The sequence below is a fragment of the Penicillium odoratum genome, assembly GCF_028828045.1.
Source record: "Penicillium odoratum strain IBT 22623 chromosome Unknown utg000005l_segment0_segment0, whole genome shotgun sequence".
Classification (NCBI taxonomy): Eukaryota; Fungi; Ascomycota; class Eurotiomycetes; order Eurotiales; family Aspergillaceae; genus Penicillium; species Penicillium odoratum.
In genome coordinates this window covers 3056378-3073872 of record NW_026643147.1, presented here as the reverse complement: position 1 = coordinate 3073872, position 17495 = coordinate 3056378, and the positions used below count along the sequence as shown (strand labels likewise).

At 50.4% G+C, this 17495-nt stretch overlaps 9 protein-coding genes across 9 annotated transcripts; 4 read left to right on the top strand and 5 right to left on the bottom strand.

The window, feature by feature from the left end:
* Nucleotides 1-229: 229 nt before the first annotated feature.
* On the bottom strand, nucleotides 230-1783 carry N7520_006691 (phenylalanine--tRNA ligase; the record flags this gene model as incomplete). The annotated part of the gene is made up of 1 exon (XM_057140625.1): nucleotides 230-1783. One exon carries the CDS (start codon nucleotides 1781-1783, stop codon nucleotides 230-232), a length of 1554 nt encoding a protein of 517 aa, XP_056994631.1.
* A 1254-nt stretch (nucleotides 1784-3037) lies between these two features.
* On the top strand, nucleotides 3038-4242 carry N7520_006690 (uncharacterized protein; the record flags this gene model as incomplete). Its single annotated transcript, XM_057140624.1, has 4 exons — nucleotides 3038-3182; nucleotides 3233-3237; nucleotides 3328-3426; nucleotides 3538-4242. The coding sequence occupies 4 exons, from the start codon at nucleotides 3038-3040 to the stop codon at nucleotides 4240-4242; spliced, it is 954 nt and encodes a 317-aa protein (XP_056994630.1).
* A 688-nt stretch (nucleotides 4243-4930) lies between these two features.
* Nucleotides 4931-5580, bottom strand: N7520_006689 (cytochrome c oxidase subunit VIb; the record flags this gene model as incomplete). The annotated part of the gene is made up of 6 exons (XM_057140623.1): nucleotides 4931-4965; nucleotides 5029-5092; nucleotides 5147-5228; nucleotides 5288-5318; nucleotides 5432-5434; nucleotides 5514-5580. 6 exons carry the CDS (start codon nucleotides 5578-5580, stop codon nucleotides 4931-4933), a joined length of 282 nt encoding a protein of 93 aa, XP_056994629.1.
* Nucleotides 5581-5863: 283 nt separating this feature from the next.
* N7520_006688 (uncharacterized protein) lies at nucleotides 5864-6504 on the top strand (the record flags this gene model as incomplete). The annotated part of the gene is made up of 5 exons (XM_057140622.1): nucleotides 5864-5923; nucleotides 5989-6004; nucleotides 6103-6165; nucleotides 6237-6249; nucleotides 6405-6504. The coding sequence occupies 5 exons, from the start codon at nucleotides 5864-5866 to the stop codon at nucleotides 6502-6504; spliced, it is 252 nt and encodes an 83-aa protein (XP_056994628.1).
* Nucleotides 6505-6742: 238 nt separating this feature from the next.
* N7520_006687 (Nucleotide-binding alpha-beta plait) lies at nucleotides 6743-7280 on the bottom strand (the record flags this gene model as incomplete). Its single annotated transcript, XM_057140621.1, has 2 exons — nucleotides 6743-6880; nucleotides 6960-7280. The coding sequence occupies 2 exons, from the start codon at nucleotides 7278-7280 to the stop codon at nucleotides 6743-6745; spliced, it is 459 nt and encodes a 152-aa protein (XP_056994627.1).
* Nucleotides 7281-7700: 420 nt separating this feature from the next.
* Nucleotides 7701-11807, top strand: sec31 (putative protein transport protein (SEC31); the record flags this gene model as incomplete). The annotated part of the gene is made up of 5 exons (XM_057140620.1): nucleotides 7701-7909; nucleotides 7977-8093; nucleotides 8148-11326; nucleotides 11377-11672; nucleotides 11727-11807. The coding sequence occupies 5 exons, from the start codon at nucleotides 7701-7703 to the stop codon at nucleotides 11805-11807; spliced, it is 3882 nt and encodes a 1293-aa protein (XP_056994626.1).
* Nucleotides 11808-12261: 454 nt separating this feature from the next.
* On the bottom strand, nucleotides 12262-13521 carry N7520_006685 (peroxisomal membrane protein PEX14; the record flags this gene model as incomplete). The annotated part of the gene is made up of 1 exon (XM_057140619.1): nucleotides 12262-13521. The coding sequence occupies one exon, from the start codon at nucleotides 13519-13521 to the stop codon at nucleotides 12262-12264; it is 1260 nt and encodes a 419-aa protein (XP_056994625.1).
* Nucleotides 13522-14879: 1358 nt separating this feature from the next.
* Nucleotides 14880-16135, top strand: N7520_006684 (PAPA-1-like domain-containing protein; the record flags this gene model as incomplete). Its single annotated transcript, XM_057140618.1, has 3 exons — nucleotides 14880-15660; nucleotides 15718-15824; nucleotides 15884-16135. 3 exons carry the CDS (start codon nucleotides 14880-14882, stop codon nucleotides 16133-16135), a joined length of 1140 nt encoding a protein of 379 aa, XP_056994624.1.
* Nucleotides 16136-17119: 984 nt separating this feature from the next.
* On the bottom strand, nucleotides 17120-17420 carry N7520_006683 (uncharacterized protein; the record flags this gene model as incomplete). The annotated part of the gene is made up of 2 exons (XM_057140617.1): nucleotides 17120-17298; nucleotides 17366-17420. The coding sequence occupies 2 exons, from the start codon at nucleotides 17418-17420 to the stop codon at nucleotides 17120-17122; spliced, it is 234 nt and encodes a 77-aa protein (XP_056994623.1).
* Nucleotides 17421-17495: the final 75 nt, after the last annotated feature.

The window sequence follows — 17495 nt, the reverse complement described above, 5'->3', positions numbered from 1 at the left end:
TCTACCTCGCAACGATCTCATTGGAGCTTTCTGGATACTCGTAAGGATGCCGCGTCAGAGCAGTCAAGGTTTGATTGATGACAGTGACTGATCTAAAATACATTCGGTGCACAGCACGGAAAGCGGAGTGAGTTCCATCTATTTTAGGATTGGCGCAACTCCGATTAACGGTTGGGAATCAAGTGAGAAGAGTATATGAAAGGTATAGTACAGTTAAACGGTGCCTGAATTATCTCAACTCAACACCCAAATCACCAACAAGCTTAGCCCGAACCTTGTCGTTCATCTCATTGGCCTCCTCGTTTGTCAAAGTCCGCTCCAAACTGCGGTAATTAATGCGGTAGCACATGCTCTTCCGTCCAGTCTTGGGGTGTGTAAACTCGTCAATACAAGAAACATCTTCAACAAGATCACCTCCGATACCACGAACAATTTCCATAACATCATTCTCATGGAAAGGTACTCCCCCACCAGCAGCACTGCTTCCACCAGTCACAGCGGCAGGAGGCAACCAAAAAGCAACATCCTTGTAGCAAGCAGGGTGCTTAGAGAAGGGCTCAAAGCGAGTAATTGTTCCAGCGCGGAACTGCGAGAGGAAGCGCTCATCCCGAGACCAAAAGAGACGAATATCAGGAATATTAAAGAGGAGCATGGCGATACGCTCAATGCCCAATCCAAACGCCCAGCCAACTCTATTAGGCACATCCGAGTTGATCAGCAGATCCTGCTTGATAACACCACACCCAAGAATCTCAAGCCACTCGCCCTGCCAGAAAACCTCCATCTCCCAGGACGGGCTAGTAAAGGGGAAGTATGCTTCAACCCAGCGCACCTTCAGAGGCTCCGGAGCGGCACCACCCAAGCTAGCAGCAGCAGCCTTACTTCCCTCCGTAAAGACCTTGATAACCATACGCTCCAAAGACCGCTTCAGATGTGCCGCAATAGCCTCAACCTCCTCTTCACTGTGATGCTCCGCCTGCAGCGGATTCCGCTGCGCGTGTAGTGTAGGATTCGGGTCCTCAACAACAACATCATGACGCGGAATCAAGTCCACATCAGCCATGATCTTCGCGGCAGTCTCCGCAGAATGACCAAGTGGATCAGTATCCGGTCGTTTCCAAAGCATTGCGCCCTCCATCTGATGGAAAATCGGGTAGTGACTACGATCAATCGCATCTCGGCGGTAAACGTCCGCAATTACAGTATACCCCACCTCCTCGGGTCGCGTTTTCTCATTCCGAGCAAGCTGCTGGAAATACGCCTGCTGGTGGGCGCTTGTATGTGTGCGCAAAACGGTCTTGTCGTTAATGTAGTACGTATCCGTACGGCTGCGGCCCGGGTGATCCGGCGGGAAACCCAGAACATCGAAGTTTTGTCTCGTAGTGACGACGGGGTTTTTTTCGAAGTGATTGCCGAATACCGGGGCAGGGAATTGACTTTCGATGAGCTTGCGGGTGATTGCTAAAGGGTGGTTTTCGTCGAGATAGAGGCGTCGGCCAACATGGGAGAGGATTTGGTCGGGGGTATTGGTCCATTCATCGGCGGGGTATGTTGTGCCTTCGATTAATTGGGATTTTCTTGTTGCCTGGGTCTGACTGGATGTTTGTGCACTAGCTTTGTTGGAATCCCGGAGAGCTGTCGTGGAGCTCCAGTCTCTCTTGATAGCTGGAATGGTTTCATGGAATGGGGAGATGCGCGGAATTGGGAGTCTGGGACGGGTAGCTGCAATGGACCAGCGGCCGCTGCTGGCACGCAGGGCGCGTCCTGTCGCAAATAATCGCATTGCTGGGACTTGGTTGATACTGCGTTCTGTTGGACCGTTGGAATCTCAAAAACATACCGGGCCGGGGAAATGAGTCGCCGAAGTATCACCATCGCCGCTGTGGACCTTGTCCTTTAGAATTTGCACTTGTACGCGATTACATGATGTGGTGAATATGTCAAGTAGCTAATGGACTATAATTAAATCTTAAATGGCATCCATTATAGTGAGTAGAGCATGCAAAAGCTTAAACGTGCATATTGTTCGACATACTGGGTGGGGACGGCCAAGGAGGATTTTAGCAATATGCGATATACGAGTGCTATGAGAATCCAGTACATAGCCTAGAATCTATTCATTCATTAAGTATAACATGCTCTCTACTTCCCTTGATAATATTGGCTACTTGCATTCGATGTTGATATTCATATAGTGCCATGCATACACTACGAAGTGCGCGTGCCCAACTAGGTACTAGCATGCATTGCCGAGCGCTTAGGTTAATTTAAAACTATCTTTTATATTGACTGGTAGAACCCTGATTGAAAGATCTTCTTTCTTCCAACTACCGTTTCATTCAACCTTGGAAGGTTATCGTCTATCTAGTACATCCGGCTTCACAAAGTTCAACCGATAGACCACTTGATCTGCAAACAGTAACTACCCACGAGGTCCACAAGTAATACTCAAGTACACCGCAGGCCAGAATAGTGGGCTAGCCAAGCTCATTACCCAATCTCAACCTAATTCTCCACCGATAATCGCATGGAGGGGTGAAACTTTGAACCCCTCGTCCCTCGGTAACCCGATCCTTGCGCCCGCCAGACATCCGTAATTCCGCCGAATATACCCGTAGGTACATCACCCGTAGGTAACATGACATCGGTATTCATCTTCCTATGAGCTTGATTGTATACAATCATGAAATGTCAGTTAATGCGGAACTACTTTATGCCTCCGATGGCTAGTGACAATGGTATGTCCCTTACAGGCATTCACCGGAGTAGCAGGAAAACCGATATTCTGATTGGTGTAGAACGCCAGGATCCTCACAGGCACAAGGTATGATTGGTCAAGATACGCCGCGGATAGCCATGGATTCGGCGACCTGATTTGTGTCCGGTATTTTGCGATCCAAAATTACGTCAAAAAAGGTCACGGTCGAATTGGCGATTTTCTTGCAAATTTAGATGAGCTTCTGTACATCACTTTCCCCTTATAATTACTTCTCTTCAACGTCCCTCCACGGGAGCCTTGTTTGAGAAATAGGAAGATATGGCAGACAGCAAATTAATACAGGCTCCTCAATCGCGAGTGGCGCCTGTGTCGACCTCCAAGTCGCAAAAAGTGCATTACCCTTTCTGGTTTGGAGGTTCGGCTTCATGTTTTGCGGCGGCTGTTACGCACCCCTTAGATCTGGGTAGGTGTCATTGCAATCTTGAGATGATTCCTTTGTTAACTCTTCTACAGTCAAGGTATTTTCAGGTTCCCCAAAGTTCAGGCCCAGACCCTGAATCGCCACCTCCGGACTCCATCGCTGATAATGGAATCTCGTCGCATTCTAGGTCCGGTTACAAACACGGGCGCCCGATGCGCCAAAGTCTATGCTGGGAACATTTGGACACATCGTGAAAAATAATGGTGTCACAGGGTTATACAGCGGTGTATGTACAGCTCCGTGACAATGCCCTGACTCGGTGATCCTATAAGGGTCACCCCGTGTTGAGATTACACAGGAAGCTAACCAGACGTCAATTGATTCCTTCGGATTATAGCTTTCCGCCGCCCTTCTACGACAGATAACATATTCCACCACCCGTTTCGGTATATACGAAGAACTAAAGAACCGCCTCACAAAACCCGACCCTACCTCCTCTACACCACCCGCCCCTCCAGGCATCATGACTCTACTTGGAATTTCCACCGTATCAGGCTTCATCGGTGGGTTCGCTGGTAACCCCGCCGACGTGATGAACGTGCGCATGCAACACGATGCCTCCTTGCCAATCGAGAAGCGCCGCAACTACCGCAATGCCTTCCACGGACTGGTACAAATGACCAAGACAGAAGGTTTCGGCTCTCTATTCCGCGGCGTGTGGCCGAACTCCACCCGCGCAGTGCTCATGACCGCCTCGCAACTGGCCTCGTACGATACCTTCAAGAAAATGTGCATTGAGAAGGCCGGCATGAAAGACAACCTGGGCACTCACTTCACAGCCTCGTTTATGGCTGGATTTGTCGCGACAACTGTCTGCAGTCCCGTGGATGTTATCAAGACTCGTATTATGACTGCATCGCCGGCCGAGAGCCGCGGCCACAGCATTCCGGTTTTGTTGCGTGATATCTGTCGCAAAGAAGGCCTTGCCTGGACTTTCCGTGGTTGGGTGCCTAGCTTTATTCGCCTGGGTCCTCATACCATTGCTACATTCATTTTCCTGGAGGAGCACAAAAAGCTCTACAGAAAATTGAAGGACATTTAAGCTGGCATCTATATTGGGATCTATAGAGGTTTGCACTTTTCTTTACTTCCTCTTTTCTTTCCTGGGGGCTTTTTACTACCTGATCTACACTCATCGTGCCCCGTATATACAACCTTGTTTCGTTTTTCCCCTCTATGACCATACTGGGCAGAGCAACCGTGCCCATACGAGCAAATTTGGCTTGTACATATCCTGCATTCTGAGGGGAACGTGTCTTACTACTGCGCCATGGTTGTATCAAGCTGTGGCCTATTGATTGGGGGCTGCATTTCCCGTGTACAGGGTGTTTGGATGTTGTTTTTCTTTGGAAATTTGAATTAACATAGACATAGATTAACCTGAATGAGATCTAGACAATTTTCCGCGAGTAACAATTTACGTACCACCAAGTTTCAAAGTAGTAAAAGCTCTCAGGAAGATGGGTTACTAAGCTCCCAAGCGCTAGACAAAAATCAGGGACTTGATCAGTCTAGCGAGGCAAAAGCGGAACTACGTTGGCACATCAACTAATCAAACAAATTTCTCTTTGCGAAACGGCGAGTTTATAAACACCCCTTCTCGGATAGCCAGAAGGTTTACATCAGGAAGAAAGGAAATGTATCCCCGCATGACCAGGTAGAGTACATTGATAGTTGTCGATACACCAAAAATTGAGCCCAAGTAACCAACACAAGTAGTTGTTGATTATTTACCGGTCAAGGTGGGCGGGGAAGTTGCCAGCCTCTGTTCATGGTTTCAGGTCGTTAGTGTGTGCAATGCAAAGATTTCCAGGGGTTGATAACGTACCACGCTGACCATCCCAGCGGTCGGTCCAAGCCTTGGGGCACAGAGCACGGAAGGCGTGGTAGAACTGGAAGTAAATTAGAAGCTCTTCACCTAGAAAATACGTAGAGGGTGAAATTACCTGCTTGCAGGGACGGAAGTCCTCGCCCTTGGCGTTGACACACTTGTAGTAGTCGACATAGTTCTGCCAGCAGTGCTTGGTCCTGGAGGCGAAAATTAGGTACAATCTCACGACAGTTATATGTATAGATAGATGACGTACTGGTTCATCTGGGGGAAACGAGCATCGTAACCTGTAGTCGCATCGAAAAATGTTAATCTTATGATGCCCCGGCCGATCGGAAACACCCATCGCGAAGTGTCCCGGGAATGCGTTCCAACGACAGAAAATCGATAATATACGTACCAGCTGCGATAATATTAGCCATTGACTCAAAATTTCGAAGATTGACTCTCCCACTACCGCGGGAGAGGGGGTTCGAACTTACCAGTCACGAACTTGAAGGGCTTGGTCTCTTGCGGCTCCTCGGGATCGAACTCAGGAATGGCACCCATTTTGACGATGTGTAGCTTCAAGCAAAGAACACGGAATAATCAACGGTGAATTGGGAGAGGGGAGAGGAGGGCGAGGATGGGAGAGGGCAGAGGACGAGTGGACGTTGGGTGATCGAAGCTGTGAAGTGCCGGGTATGACCGCGGGCGGTCAAGCGAGAGCCACTGAGAGTCTCGCTTTTCCCAAAACACCCGAGCCACTCAGAACGACGCTCTTGGAAAGCTCGACTCCAACCTCATCTTCTCCCACTTCTCACCCTATACTCCACCACTGTCCACCGACACCATGTACCCCTCTCAGGTTATGCGCATGCAGCCCTCTCGGGCTCTCTTCAACCCGGCGCCCGTAAGTTCACTGCCCCTACCTCGGGATCATACGATCGGGTTTCGGCTACTAACTCCTGTCTGCAGAAGGAGGGACAGAGCGGTATGCACCACCACTCCCTGGAGTCATCGGGCAACGAGCCGCATCAACACGCGGGGAGCTCATGACTGGAACAATTGTATTAATTAGATTTCATCTAGCCCACACTATCTCCCAACGTCTCCGCATGATCAAGAAGTGTCCCCCGGAGCTGATCCCTCTCGGTACGTTTTTTTGCCAGTACATGTCAATCTACAATGAGAATCAATTCGCTAACAACTCATTTGTTATTCAGGTATCGTCCTTGGGTATGTTCTCTCTTATACGACCTTATCCGATCTATCCCGTGACGAATGCATTACGCAACACAACTTTTCATGTTTCCCTCGCTCTTCCTTCTGCAACCCACCTTGCCCCATTGTCTTATAATTTCCTGCTACCCAGACTAATCTAGTTCAAACAGTGTTGCCGTCGGCGCCGCCATTTACGCGAGCACCAAGAAGCTCATGACCGACAAGACTCTGCGTCTCTACCGCAACAGCCCCGAGAGCCGCGAGCACTAAATGTACCATCATGTTTTTAAGCTCTGTGAATGCGATCCCAATTTTCTTTTGAATTTTTGTCGCTGTATTGTTTGAAACAATCCGAAGCCCAAAAAATATAAAATGGAGAGAAAAGACGTGCTCGGATCCGGAGCATGTGTACATAGTCCGGCTTCGTGGTGAATTTGGTGTGTTTTCCGGCAATAGTACTGTCGTTTGTGGTTCATAATCGTCATGGCCATTATCAATATTGCGCGTTTCATTCGGGCTTTGGCCCAGCGACGTCAAGCTGTTCCAATCCTTGCATTGGGTCCTGGGGCCGATTGCCTGCTTCTCGGGCTTCCTCGGCTGCTTGTCGGTCTTCTTCACTGACGGCGTGTTTGGCCAGATAGCCCTCCTGTAAGAAAATTGTCAATTAGCATCAATGCGACACATGCAACTTAGGAATTCATCTGATATTGTAGATATCCACGTACCTGTTCCCAAATAGCAGTTTTGCTGCCTAGGCCCTCGTTGGCATCCTTCTGTGGCTTCGCTGCAGCGACCTTGATCGTCCGTCCATAAAGATCACTGCCATCCATGTTGTCGATTGCCTCTTTGGCATCTTGCGGGAGGTCGAACTCCACATATCCGAAGCCTCGGTGAACGTCGCCAGTGTTCGGTTGATCTGGCTTGGGAAGGGAGATGTCGAAAACCTCACCAAATGGCACGAATGCCTCTGCGAGGGTATGAGCTGTGACAGCCTGGTCAAGGCCGCCGACATAAACGGTGCTCTTCAGTCGGTTGCTTTCACTCATGATATCGAGATTTTCGAGTCCAGGTCCGGGTCGAGGAAACGTGTTGGATTAGTCGAATGTAAAGTTATGCAGCTAGACAATTTGCAGCTTATGGAGTTGATGTCAGAGTGCTTGGTCTAGACGCAAAGTTGTGGTTGACTTCTTGGGTCACAATGGAAGAGCAACTGATATCACGTGCGGCATCCTCGGGGGTGTTTTGGCGAGTGCCTGATTGGGACTAGTGCATGTTCCCCGGTCCCTCCAAAGAGTCCAGGAGGCCACTTGGTATTGTCTAGTAGAGCATCGCACCCCCGTTGTCCTAGTTTATGTACAGGGGTGGGATTTGGATTTGTTGATCTTTATTGGATGACCGTCTATGATCTTTTTCTTTTTCTAAAAATTAATTATCTCCCCCCCCACTACTCTCTATCCACCATCGTCATGGTCCGTCTAAGGGAAATCCCGAGGACGGCCACCTTTGCCTGGTCCCCTGGTGCTGCATCTCCATTGATTGCCACAGGAACTCGGGCGGGTGCTGTTGATGTCGATTTCTCTAACAAGACTTGCCTCGAGCTTTGGGATCTTGGGTTGGACCGCCAGGACGCTAGTGAGGAGCTACAGCCACTGGCTAAGATCGAGACTGATGCTGGGTATGACATCCTGGCAGCCTTTCAAAGCTTGGAGTTATCACTTTTGCTAATTGAATTGTTTATTTAGTTTCAACGATCTAGCTTGGTCTGATTACGATGACACCAAGCGTGGTGTTATTGCGGGTGGTCTTGAGAATGGTGCATTGGATCTGTGGAGCGCCGATAAGCTACTTGCAGGATCGAGGTAGGTAGCATTTGTCTAGGACTCCTCTAGATGGCTATGGCTGACAGATTATAGCGATTCTTTGATGTCACGAACTACCAAACACTCAGGTGCTATTAAGGCACTTCAATTCAACCCTAAGCACTCGAACCTCCTGGCCACCGGTGGCGCGAAGGGAGAGCTCTTCCTCTCTGATCTGAACAACGTCGATAACCCATTCCGATTGGGCAACAACGCAGCCCGCACAGATGATATTGAGTGTTTGGACTGGAACAAGAAGGTCGCTCACATTTTGGTTACTGGTAGCAGTGCCGGTTTCGTGACGGTGTGGGATGTCAAGACGAAGAAGGAGACCCTTACCCTTAACAACATGGGCCGAAAGGCTGTTAGCTCCGTTGCTTGGGACCCCGCGAAGCCTACCAAGCTAATCACTTCCACTCCCCTCGAGTCAGACCCGATGATCTATGTTTGGGATCTGCGTAACTCGCATGCCCCCGAGCGTACTTTGAAGGGCCACGAATCTGGTGTGCTTTCACTTTCTTGGTGTGCCCAAGACCCAGACCTCCTCCTATCCTCTGGTAAAGATAATCGCAACATCTGCTGGAACCCGCAAACCGGCGAGGCTTACGGCGAATTCCCCGTGGTCACCAATTGGACCTTCCAGACCCGCTGGAACCCCCATAACCCCAACTTCTTCGCTACTGCGTCTTTTGATGGCAAGATCTCGGTTCAGACCCTTCAGAATACCCGGACCGATACGTCGCAGGCCATCGATGACCACAACCAGGCTCTAGACGGCGAGGACTTCTTCGCTAAGGCCCAGTCCCAACCCCAAGTCTCCAAGTTCTCTCTTCCCAAGCCTCCTCGCTGGCTCGAGCGCCCCTGTGGCGCTTCCTTTGGCTTTGGTGGCCGCGTCGTGTCCATCGGCCTTTCAGAAAGTGGCTCGCGTGCTTCTAAGATTAAGATTACTCCTTTCGAGGTTGACGAGAGCGTCGGAAATGCCACGGAAACCTTCGAGGCTGCTCTGAGAGAGGGTGATCTTCGGAGCCTCTGCGAGACTCGCATCGCAGGTGCTTCAACTGAAGAGGAGAAGGCCGACTGGACAGTCATCGAAGCTTTGCTCTCTGAGAACCCTAGAAAGGGCCTGGTCGAGTACCTGGGCTTCCAAGATCAATCAGCTGACGAAGCCGCCGATAGCTTGTCAAAGCTTGGCTTGGGTGCGAAGGAAGATGGGACCAACGGTACCGCCGAAAAGCCCAAGGCTGAAGCCAAGAAACACAAGCGTCTTCAATCAATGTTTGATGCTACTCCCGATACCGATAACTTCCTTTCGGAACTCACTGCATCGAAGGGTGCCCAGACAAACAACCCATTCCAGATCTTCAGTGGCTCGGAGAGCGAGGCAGAGCAGAAGATCACTCGCTCTTTGCTATTGGGAGAATTCGAGAAGGCACTTGATGTTGCTCTTCAAGAGGACCGCATGTCGGATGCCTTCATGATTGCCATCTGTGGCGGTGAAAAGTGCATCGCAAAGGCTCAGGAGCACTACTTCTCTAAGCAGACTGGTGGACCTAACTACATGCGTCTCCTTGCTTCCATTGTGGGCAAAAACCTCTGGGATGTTGTATACAATGCCGACCTTTCCAACTGGAAGGAGGTTATGGCTGCACTGTGTACTTTTGCTGACCAGAAGGAATTCCCTGACCTTTGTGATGCTCTCGGAGACCGTCTTACGGAGCTGGTCCAGAGTAGTAATGACAAGAGTGCTCGCAAGGATGCCTCGTTCTGCTACCTTGCCGGTTCTAAACTCGAGAAAGTCGTCGCTATCTGGGTTGAGGAGTTGCGCGAGAACGAGCAGAAGGGCATTGAAGATGATGCTGACAACTCTACTTTCTCTATCCACGTCCGCGCTTTGCAGGGTCTGATCGAAAAGGTGACCATCTTCCGACAGGTCACCAACTTCCAAGATACGGAGCGGACGAAGGAATCTGGTTGGCGTCTTGGCAACTTGTACGAGAAGTACATTGAGTATGCGGATGTCGTTGCTACCCATGGCCGTCTCCAAATTGCTCAGAAGTACCTTGACCTTGTACCGGAGAAGCACCCCGAGGCCGAAGTCGCTCGAAACCGCATCAGACTTGCTACTAGACAGATTCCGCAGAAGGCAGCTGCTACCACAACAGCACGAGGAGGCTTCAAGCCCCTGCCGCAGCAGCCTAATGTCTACTCGCCGCAGCAGACTTTTACCCCTGCAGCCCCGGCAGCTCCTGCGCCCCAGAACCCTTACGCTCCCACCCAGTCGCCCGTCAACCCTTATGCTCCTCCAGCACCGGCAGCGACGTTTGGAACTCAGCAGCAGCAATCGCCGGTGAACCCCTATGCTCCCCCGGCCGCCGCACCTGCCAACCCATATGCTTCGCTCTCCGGTGGCAGTGGCTACCAGCCTGCTCAAAGTATGAAGCCAGTGTCGTACGCTCCGCAAGCTCAGTTCGGTGGACAGCCTGCGGCTACGGGTGTTCCTCCTCCTCCACGCGCTAGCAATCAGTCACCCGCCAACACCATCACGACCTACACAACTGCCACCGGCCTTCCTGCATGGAATGATCTGCCTGAAGGTTTCGCGAAGCCTTCGGTGTCGCGTCGTAGTACTCCCGCTGCGCCTGCTACCATTAGCTCCCCATTCCCCAACCAGTCCCCTCCTCTCGCTCAAGGGCCCCCGCCCGCGGCTGGCCAGCGCGCACCATCTGTACCCCCTCCACCCAAGGCCGGTACTCTCCCACCTCGCGTGTCATCGCCTCTGACGTCGAGTGTTGCTCCTGGTCCCTCTCCGCCACCGCCAGTCAACCCATACGCTACTCTTCCCACGTCCCCACCAGTAGGCCACATGGCTCCGCCTGCGTCAATTCCCAGGGGACCCTCGCCTTACAATGCCCCGCCAAGCATGCCGCCGCCCTCAAACCGGTACGCACCCAGCCCGGCTGCTCAGGCCGCAAGTCCCCAATTGCAGAACCGTGGCCCGCTGCCTCCCCAGGCTGGAGCCGCTACCGGGGCACCATATGCCCAAGCCCCGCCGCCTAACCCATATGCATCCGTTCCGCCGCCAAACCAATATGCATCTGCCCCGCCGCCGCCAGCTGCTGCTGTTCCCCCTCCGCCTCGAGCTGCGGTTCCTCCCCCACCCCAGGGTTCTCGTCCTGGTACAGCCCAGTCTCAGGCACCCACTCCTCCCCCTGCAGCTGCAGAACTCAAATATCGTGAGTCAACACCTCGCGGTGAATAGATTTATTTTACTAACAAATTCTAGCTGCGGGAGATCGTTCTCACATCCCTCAAAACGCCTTGCCAATTTACGAGATCCTCAACCCTAAAATGCAATATCTTGAGCCTCGCGCACCGGAGAAGTTTAAGAAGCAAACTCAGAGGTCTGCACAGTCGTTGAATGTGATTTTCGATCGTCTGAACAACGAGACCTTAAAGCCTGAAACTGTGCAGAAGCTTGTTGGCTTGGCACAAGCCGTCGAGGCGCGCAGATATGACGTTGCTACTAAGATCCACGGTGATCTCCTGATCAACAACGGCGATGAACTCAGCGGCCTACTGGTAAGCATTCGTTTAAAAGCCCAGCACGCATTCAACTAACAATATAAATCGCAGGTGGGTGTGAAATATCTGATCCAGATGTCCTCGGCTACCTGGCGACCTGAGGAGGCTCCCTCGCAGTCGCAGATTATTTAGGGCATGATAATATGTACTCCTGGCCAAATATTGGCGGGCCAGGACTTGATATAGAGCGTTTGGACTCCTTATGTTATTTTTTCTTTGTTCATTTTACTATTACTGCGTATCTTTCCTTCACTTCGTGCTCGGGATCTAGTCTGATAAACCACGCTTGTGAGATCAAAAGTGCCTTGTTTTTCTTAATGCCGTTGACGGGTTGATGACTCGGTAGGTTAGATGTATAGGTTTCATGGCTAGAATAGATTACTATCGGATAGGGCTAAGGAATCATATGAGACTCACGTATGCACTATGTATAGAAATTTTTCCCCTTGCATATATGTGTCGGAAATTATCATATCCATTCCACTGCCCAGATGTACATTTACGCTATGTGAAGCCATGATATGAACAAGTCGCTGTTCTAGAACAGGAAGAAAATAACTTAAAAGACTTAAAAAGAGGAGGAGCTTTACCTCGAACCAGCAAACCCTCCAAGTCGACCAGTCCGACTAGCAGGGAAGTTTCTCGCACTCAACAACGCACCCTTAACACCACGAATATCCGCCTTGAAGTTCGCAATTGCCTCATCCTCCGCCTTACGAACCCCAGAACTCCCATCTGCTCCAGTACTGTTGCTCCCAGTATAAAGCCCAAACGAGCTCCCAGCAGCTGTATAATTCGGAGTCGAATAAATCAACCCATCAAGATAATGACCCAGATCGGTCATCTTCGACCGCAAGCCATCATCCAACGTACTCGATTCCTTCTCAGTGTCATCAATCTCCTTCAACTGGGACTTAATAGATTCCAACCGGCTCATGTGATTCGACACCGCGATAGACGGCGCATCTGCAGTCTTCTCTTCCTTTGTAGCGGACTCAAGCGACGACGATCCCGAGACATCGGGCGTAGTCTGAGTCCCCATATCTCGATGGAATAACTCTGTCGGATCGGAGGTTACACTTTCAGATTCCTCGTCTTCCTCGCTGTCTCTTCGGGCTGTGAGGTGGGGTGGAATTACAGAAACGGTTTTCTCGAGTTTCTCGTTTAGCTTTTGTAAATTCTCTTGGGCTTTCTCTGATAACTCGTGGCGCGCACTGGTGAGGCTTTCGAGCATTGGTTTCACGAGGTATTCGCTTGTGCCGTAGATGCTGGCGCCGAGACCGGCAGCGGCGTATAAAGTGTACAGGACACTTTGCATTGTTACCAGAGGAGGGGGCTTGGTGGGCTCGAAGAGGAATTCGGGGTAGGTGATGATTGGAGGCTCGTCGCGCTTTGCGATTGGGGAGGTGGCGGATGGTGGATGCTGTTGAGACATTGTGGTAGGTGGCGATGAGGGAGATGAAGATTGCGCTGTGACAGAGGAAGGTGTGACTTCCGTTTCACTAGCAGAGGAGGTCTGAGGCGTTTCCTGTGCGTTGTCCTCGGTTGCGCTTGCGTTGTTGCTGGTCGCCTCCAGGTTTCGGGAGACGCCGAGGAGTTTTTGGATTTCGTCAGGATTGAGCCCCTTCGATTCGAGGAAGGCTACTTTTCGGTCTGTGGAGGATTCGCGGATCGATTCATCCTCTAGAAATCGGGCTGCTTGATTGACCAGGTCTTCTCTTGAGGTGGATGCGGGCGCATCGTCGGAGCTCGGCGATGGGGAGGGTACTTGTGATAGAGGTTGATCGCCGGACGAACTAGACTGTCGCTGCCAAGAGGGAATGGATGGCTTTTTTGAGTCCGACATTGTGTTCCAGGTGGTTATTACAACCTTTGCGGACAGGAGAATGGATGGAAAGGTTGGAGTTGGAGCAGGTTCCCCGGACTTACCATGTGAGCCCGACCTCGGCTGTTTCGCTCGGTTGCGGCCGATCTACCACGTCTAGACGGAATTTGTGGACAACATTGAATTGAATTGTAATTCAATTACGATCTTGCAACCATCCCTTATATCTAGCCAAAATATTGATTGATCTTCACATTCGGCTTTCCCAGATTTTGACTGCCTGAACCCACGCTGGCCCCGGGTTGGTCTACACTGGATGGTTAGCTATCCTGGCTAAAACCTTCAAGGAAGCAACGCAAGACCAGGTTAGTATATATCAGGTTGGCAATGTACTGGTTTCACCTTGGCACCTGGGTAGCTGTCATTTAGTAGACCTATGCCTGATCTGCATCGGCAGCACTTAGAGTCAGGGACCTTAAGTAGTAAAAGCGGATACTGACAACTTGATACCTCTATCAATTAGGGAGCAGTAATGATTGTAGTGGTCTATATTATCTTGAAGAACTGGAGAAAGTTCACATAGGCTGGTATATATATATTTCTCCAGTTGAAACATGCATATATCCCGATGTCCAGGGGGATCTGGGCATGGCGATGTGCTCCAGGCGTGTATTCACCGCTTTCCTTGGCCTTTGATATAGTGAAGGATAGTCACAGAGCTTGTTCCTAGACGATTGAGATTTGAATATCATCTAAGTAAAATGCAAAGAATTCGTCACTTATAGTGTAGAAGAACACCGAGATAAAGATCGCCATGGAGTATACAAGACCCACTATGGAGAATGAGCCTCACCGCCCACGAAACGGGAGAATCGCTATTAGATTGACTTCATTCATTCATCCGAAGTCAGCGACAAGAGAAAATTGGAAAAACAGATTTAAAAAGCATATGTCAGTGACTAATTCCCTTTCGAGTTTCTTGTCTTCCTTCCTCTGCAGTTTATATGGTATCGATCTCTCCTCCAATGGCCGAATTCCGGGGAACACGGCAGGGCAGGCGTGCACTCCAAATCCCCTGCAACCTGCGCTTTGTTCGCACTGGTTGCGAATGCCCCGTGGCGTCAGAGACACGCTCAATATGTACCTTCCCGGTTTGATTCAGCTTTCTGACTCCGACCCGGATGCGATTGGCGTCTGCCGCCGGCTTCATCTTCTTTATTCCCCTCCCCAGCGCATTAACCTGTACTGCCACACACCTTGCCCAAAAACCATGATCACCCCTCTTTCTCGGGGATTTAATTTGCTCTTCCCTTTTCAATTCTCTTTACGAGAGCTTTAATTCTCTTGCAAACCCTTATCATCTCCACATCACCGCCAACATGCCTCCAGTTCGCCGCTCCGGCCGATCACGACGAGCTCAGGATGACCTGTCAGATCATGATGCTAACGTCAGCACCAGATTTACGAGACAAACTCGCTCCACCGTTACCCGGGCCTCAGCTTCAATATCTCCATCCCGATCAAGTTCATCAGGGGACCCACGCAGATCTCTACGTCTTACATTAAAAATGCCCGCGGGGAAATTGCGGGAGGCTACCGGAGGCCGCTCGGCCGGCCGACGGTCCATCAATGTCTTCCAAGAGAACCCTATTGTGTCCGGGCCTCGAACTAGTCGCAACAAAAAGAAGCTTGTGGAGATTGCCACAACGGACGAGGAAATTGAAGACCTAGAGGAAGATGAGGTCGAAGATGAAGACGCTCCCGGAGAAGATGATGAAGATGCCGACGCTGATGGCGATCTCGATATGGATGACACTCCCCCACAACCGCCGGTACGACGGGCCGCTAAACAGGCCACATCTGCTCGTGGCAAAGCCAAAAGCGTGGAAGAAAAAGAAATGGAAATGGAAGATGATGAAGAAGAGGAGGAAGATGATGACGATGACAATGTTTCGGACACTGATTCGGATGCTGAGGGTGAGCCGGATGATATGGACGAAAGTGCCATTCCTGAAGTCAATGTCGATGACATGGATGAGGAGGATGAGGAGGACGAACTAGATGACGACATGGACAGCGATGCATTTGCCATGGATAACGGCAAACAGACCAAACGGCAGCGTGGAAACCTAGGCAATGATTTCCTTCAACTCCCAATGGGTAAGTCAATGTCATTGATTCTTTGGTTTTTAAAGGCTTGAGCTTACGCATGAACAGAACCACAAGTCAAGAAGCATCTGACGGCCGAGGAGCGTGCCATGCGACGAGCTGAAATGGCTCGACGCAGGAAGAACCTGAGTGAGAAGCGAAACGAAGAAGAAAAGGTAACCAATAAACTTGACAGCTCGGTAATCTCGGCAGAATTGACACTGACATTCCCCAGATGGATACAATTAATCGTCTGCTTCGGAAGCAACCTCCCAAGCGCCGCGGTCGACAAGCCGCCGAGGGTGCCGAATCCACGCCGGCCGATCAAGAGGAGGCTGAAAAGGCCGACCCCATCATGCTCCGATGGGTCAGCAATGCGAATGGTTGTAAAGTTGGCGTACCAGAGGAATGGCTTGGTACATCGGCTGGCCGATTGTTTGGAGCGCCTGTCGCCAATGGAAACGGGAAACTTGTGCAGGAACTGTAACCGTATTGAGCTTGACATGAAATGGGGCGCTTAGGGTATGTACTTGGGAAGGAATCGGCATTTGATAAATCGAACAATGTTTGGTTCTATCAGGAATAAGGCGTTACTTTTGTTATCTAGGCCAAAGATACTACATTTCGATAATACCTATGTATGGACAGCGTTGTTCGTTAGACGCTTCTATGATTTAAAATTGCTCTGACTAGTACCTGTGACCTGTGACCTCCCATTGCCGGCGAGGACCAGTTTGTATGGTCTATCGCTGCGGCCAAGCCAGGAAATGCCTGCTGAACGTGTCTTAATTCGCGATGGTCTCTAGCTTTTTTATAGGGGTCTCGGCTCCAATGTTACCTCAACTAATGACGGAGTGCAGTAGAAATTTTTTGGTATTGCGACTGATGCTGCAATTGCTTCTAAGATGGTCTGCGTCGTATTGCTTGATAATTTCACAACCCTACCTACCCCAACGGTGTGCTTAAGGCCCTGGCTTGATTCTTCGATTGCTCATTCACCAGATTGCCCCAGAGGACTGGCCTATAGACTGCCCTTTTTCCTTCTCACCTTTTCAGTCAACTATTATTCTGGAATCATACTGTTTAATGTTAATTGCTACAAATGGAGCTACAGGTGACAGGGAAAACAATGGCTGAGATGTCTAGACACACGCATGAGACCTATATACACGCACTTGATTACATGATCACGGTGTCTGGTCGAGATGGCTGGTCAAACCATACTGTGTAAATACCTTCCACTGTTATATGGAATCCATATAGCATATGGCAAGTCGTGAGCCCCAAAGGTGTTTGAGTTTCCTGGGATGCACAGAAGCTGTGGAGGAGTCGGAGTCAGGCATCTAGACAGTGTCGTTTGCTGTATGCGCGCATGTACTCCAGTTCCAACCAGAGATGCTCCTTTTCGGGCACTATGCTTCGAGAATACTTGAATGACTATCCTTTCCAATTATGGCATTGTAGCCCCAGACTACTTGCTCAGTTCAGACGATTCCGGGGCGACCGGTTTGGAGCTAGCAATTGGGGTGTCTTTGGTAGAAATGCTGGTGTCCTGCTTTGTGGCAGATGCGTCAGGGGAGCTGCCGGGTTGCTGACCATGGGCCTTTTGGACAGCAAACTCCTGTAAGGCCGGCTGGAAGGTGTAGTAACCTGGGAAAAATTTGGTGTTAGCACGGCTCTGCACGCCTTTTTCAATCGAGAATGAAAGTCTAGATACCTGTAAAGACTCCAACGCCGATCGTGACGACAGCCGTAAAGAAATTTCGACTCATTGTGGTGGGGATGAGCAAATCACGAAGGATAGAAGTCAGCTTGGAGTTGGAGATGGAAGTCGGAGAATGCGGGTC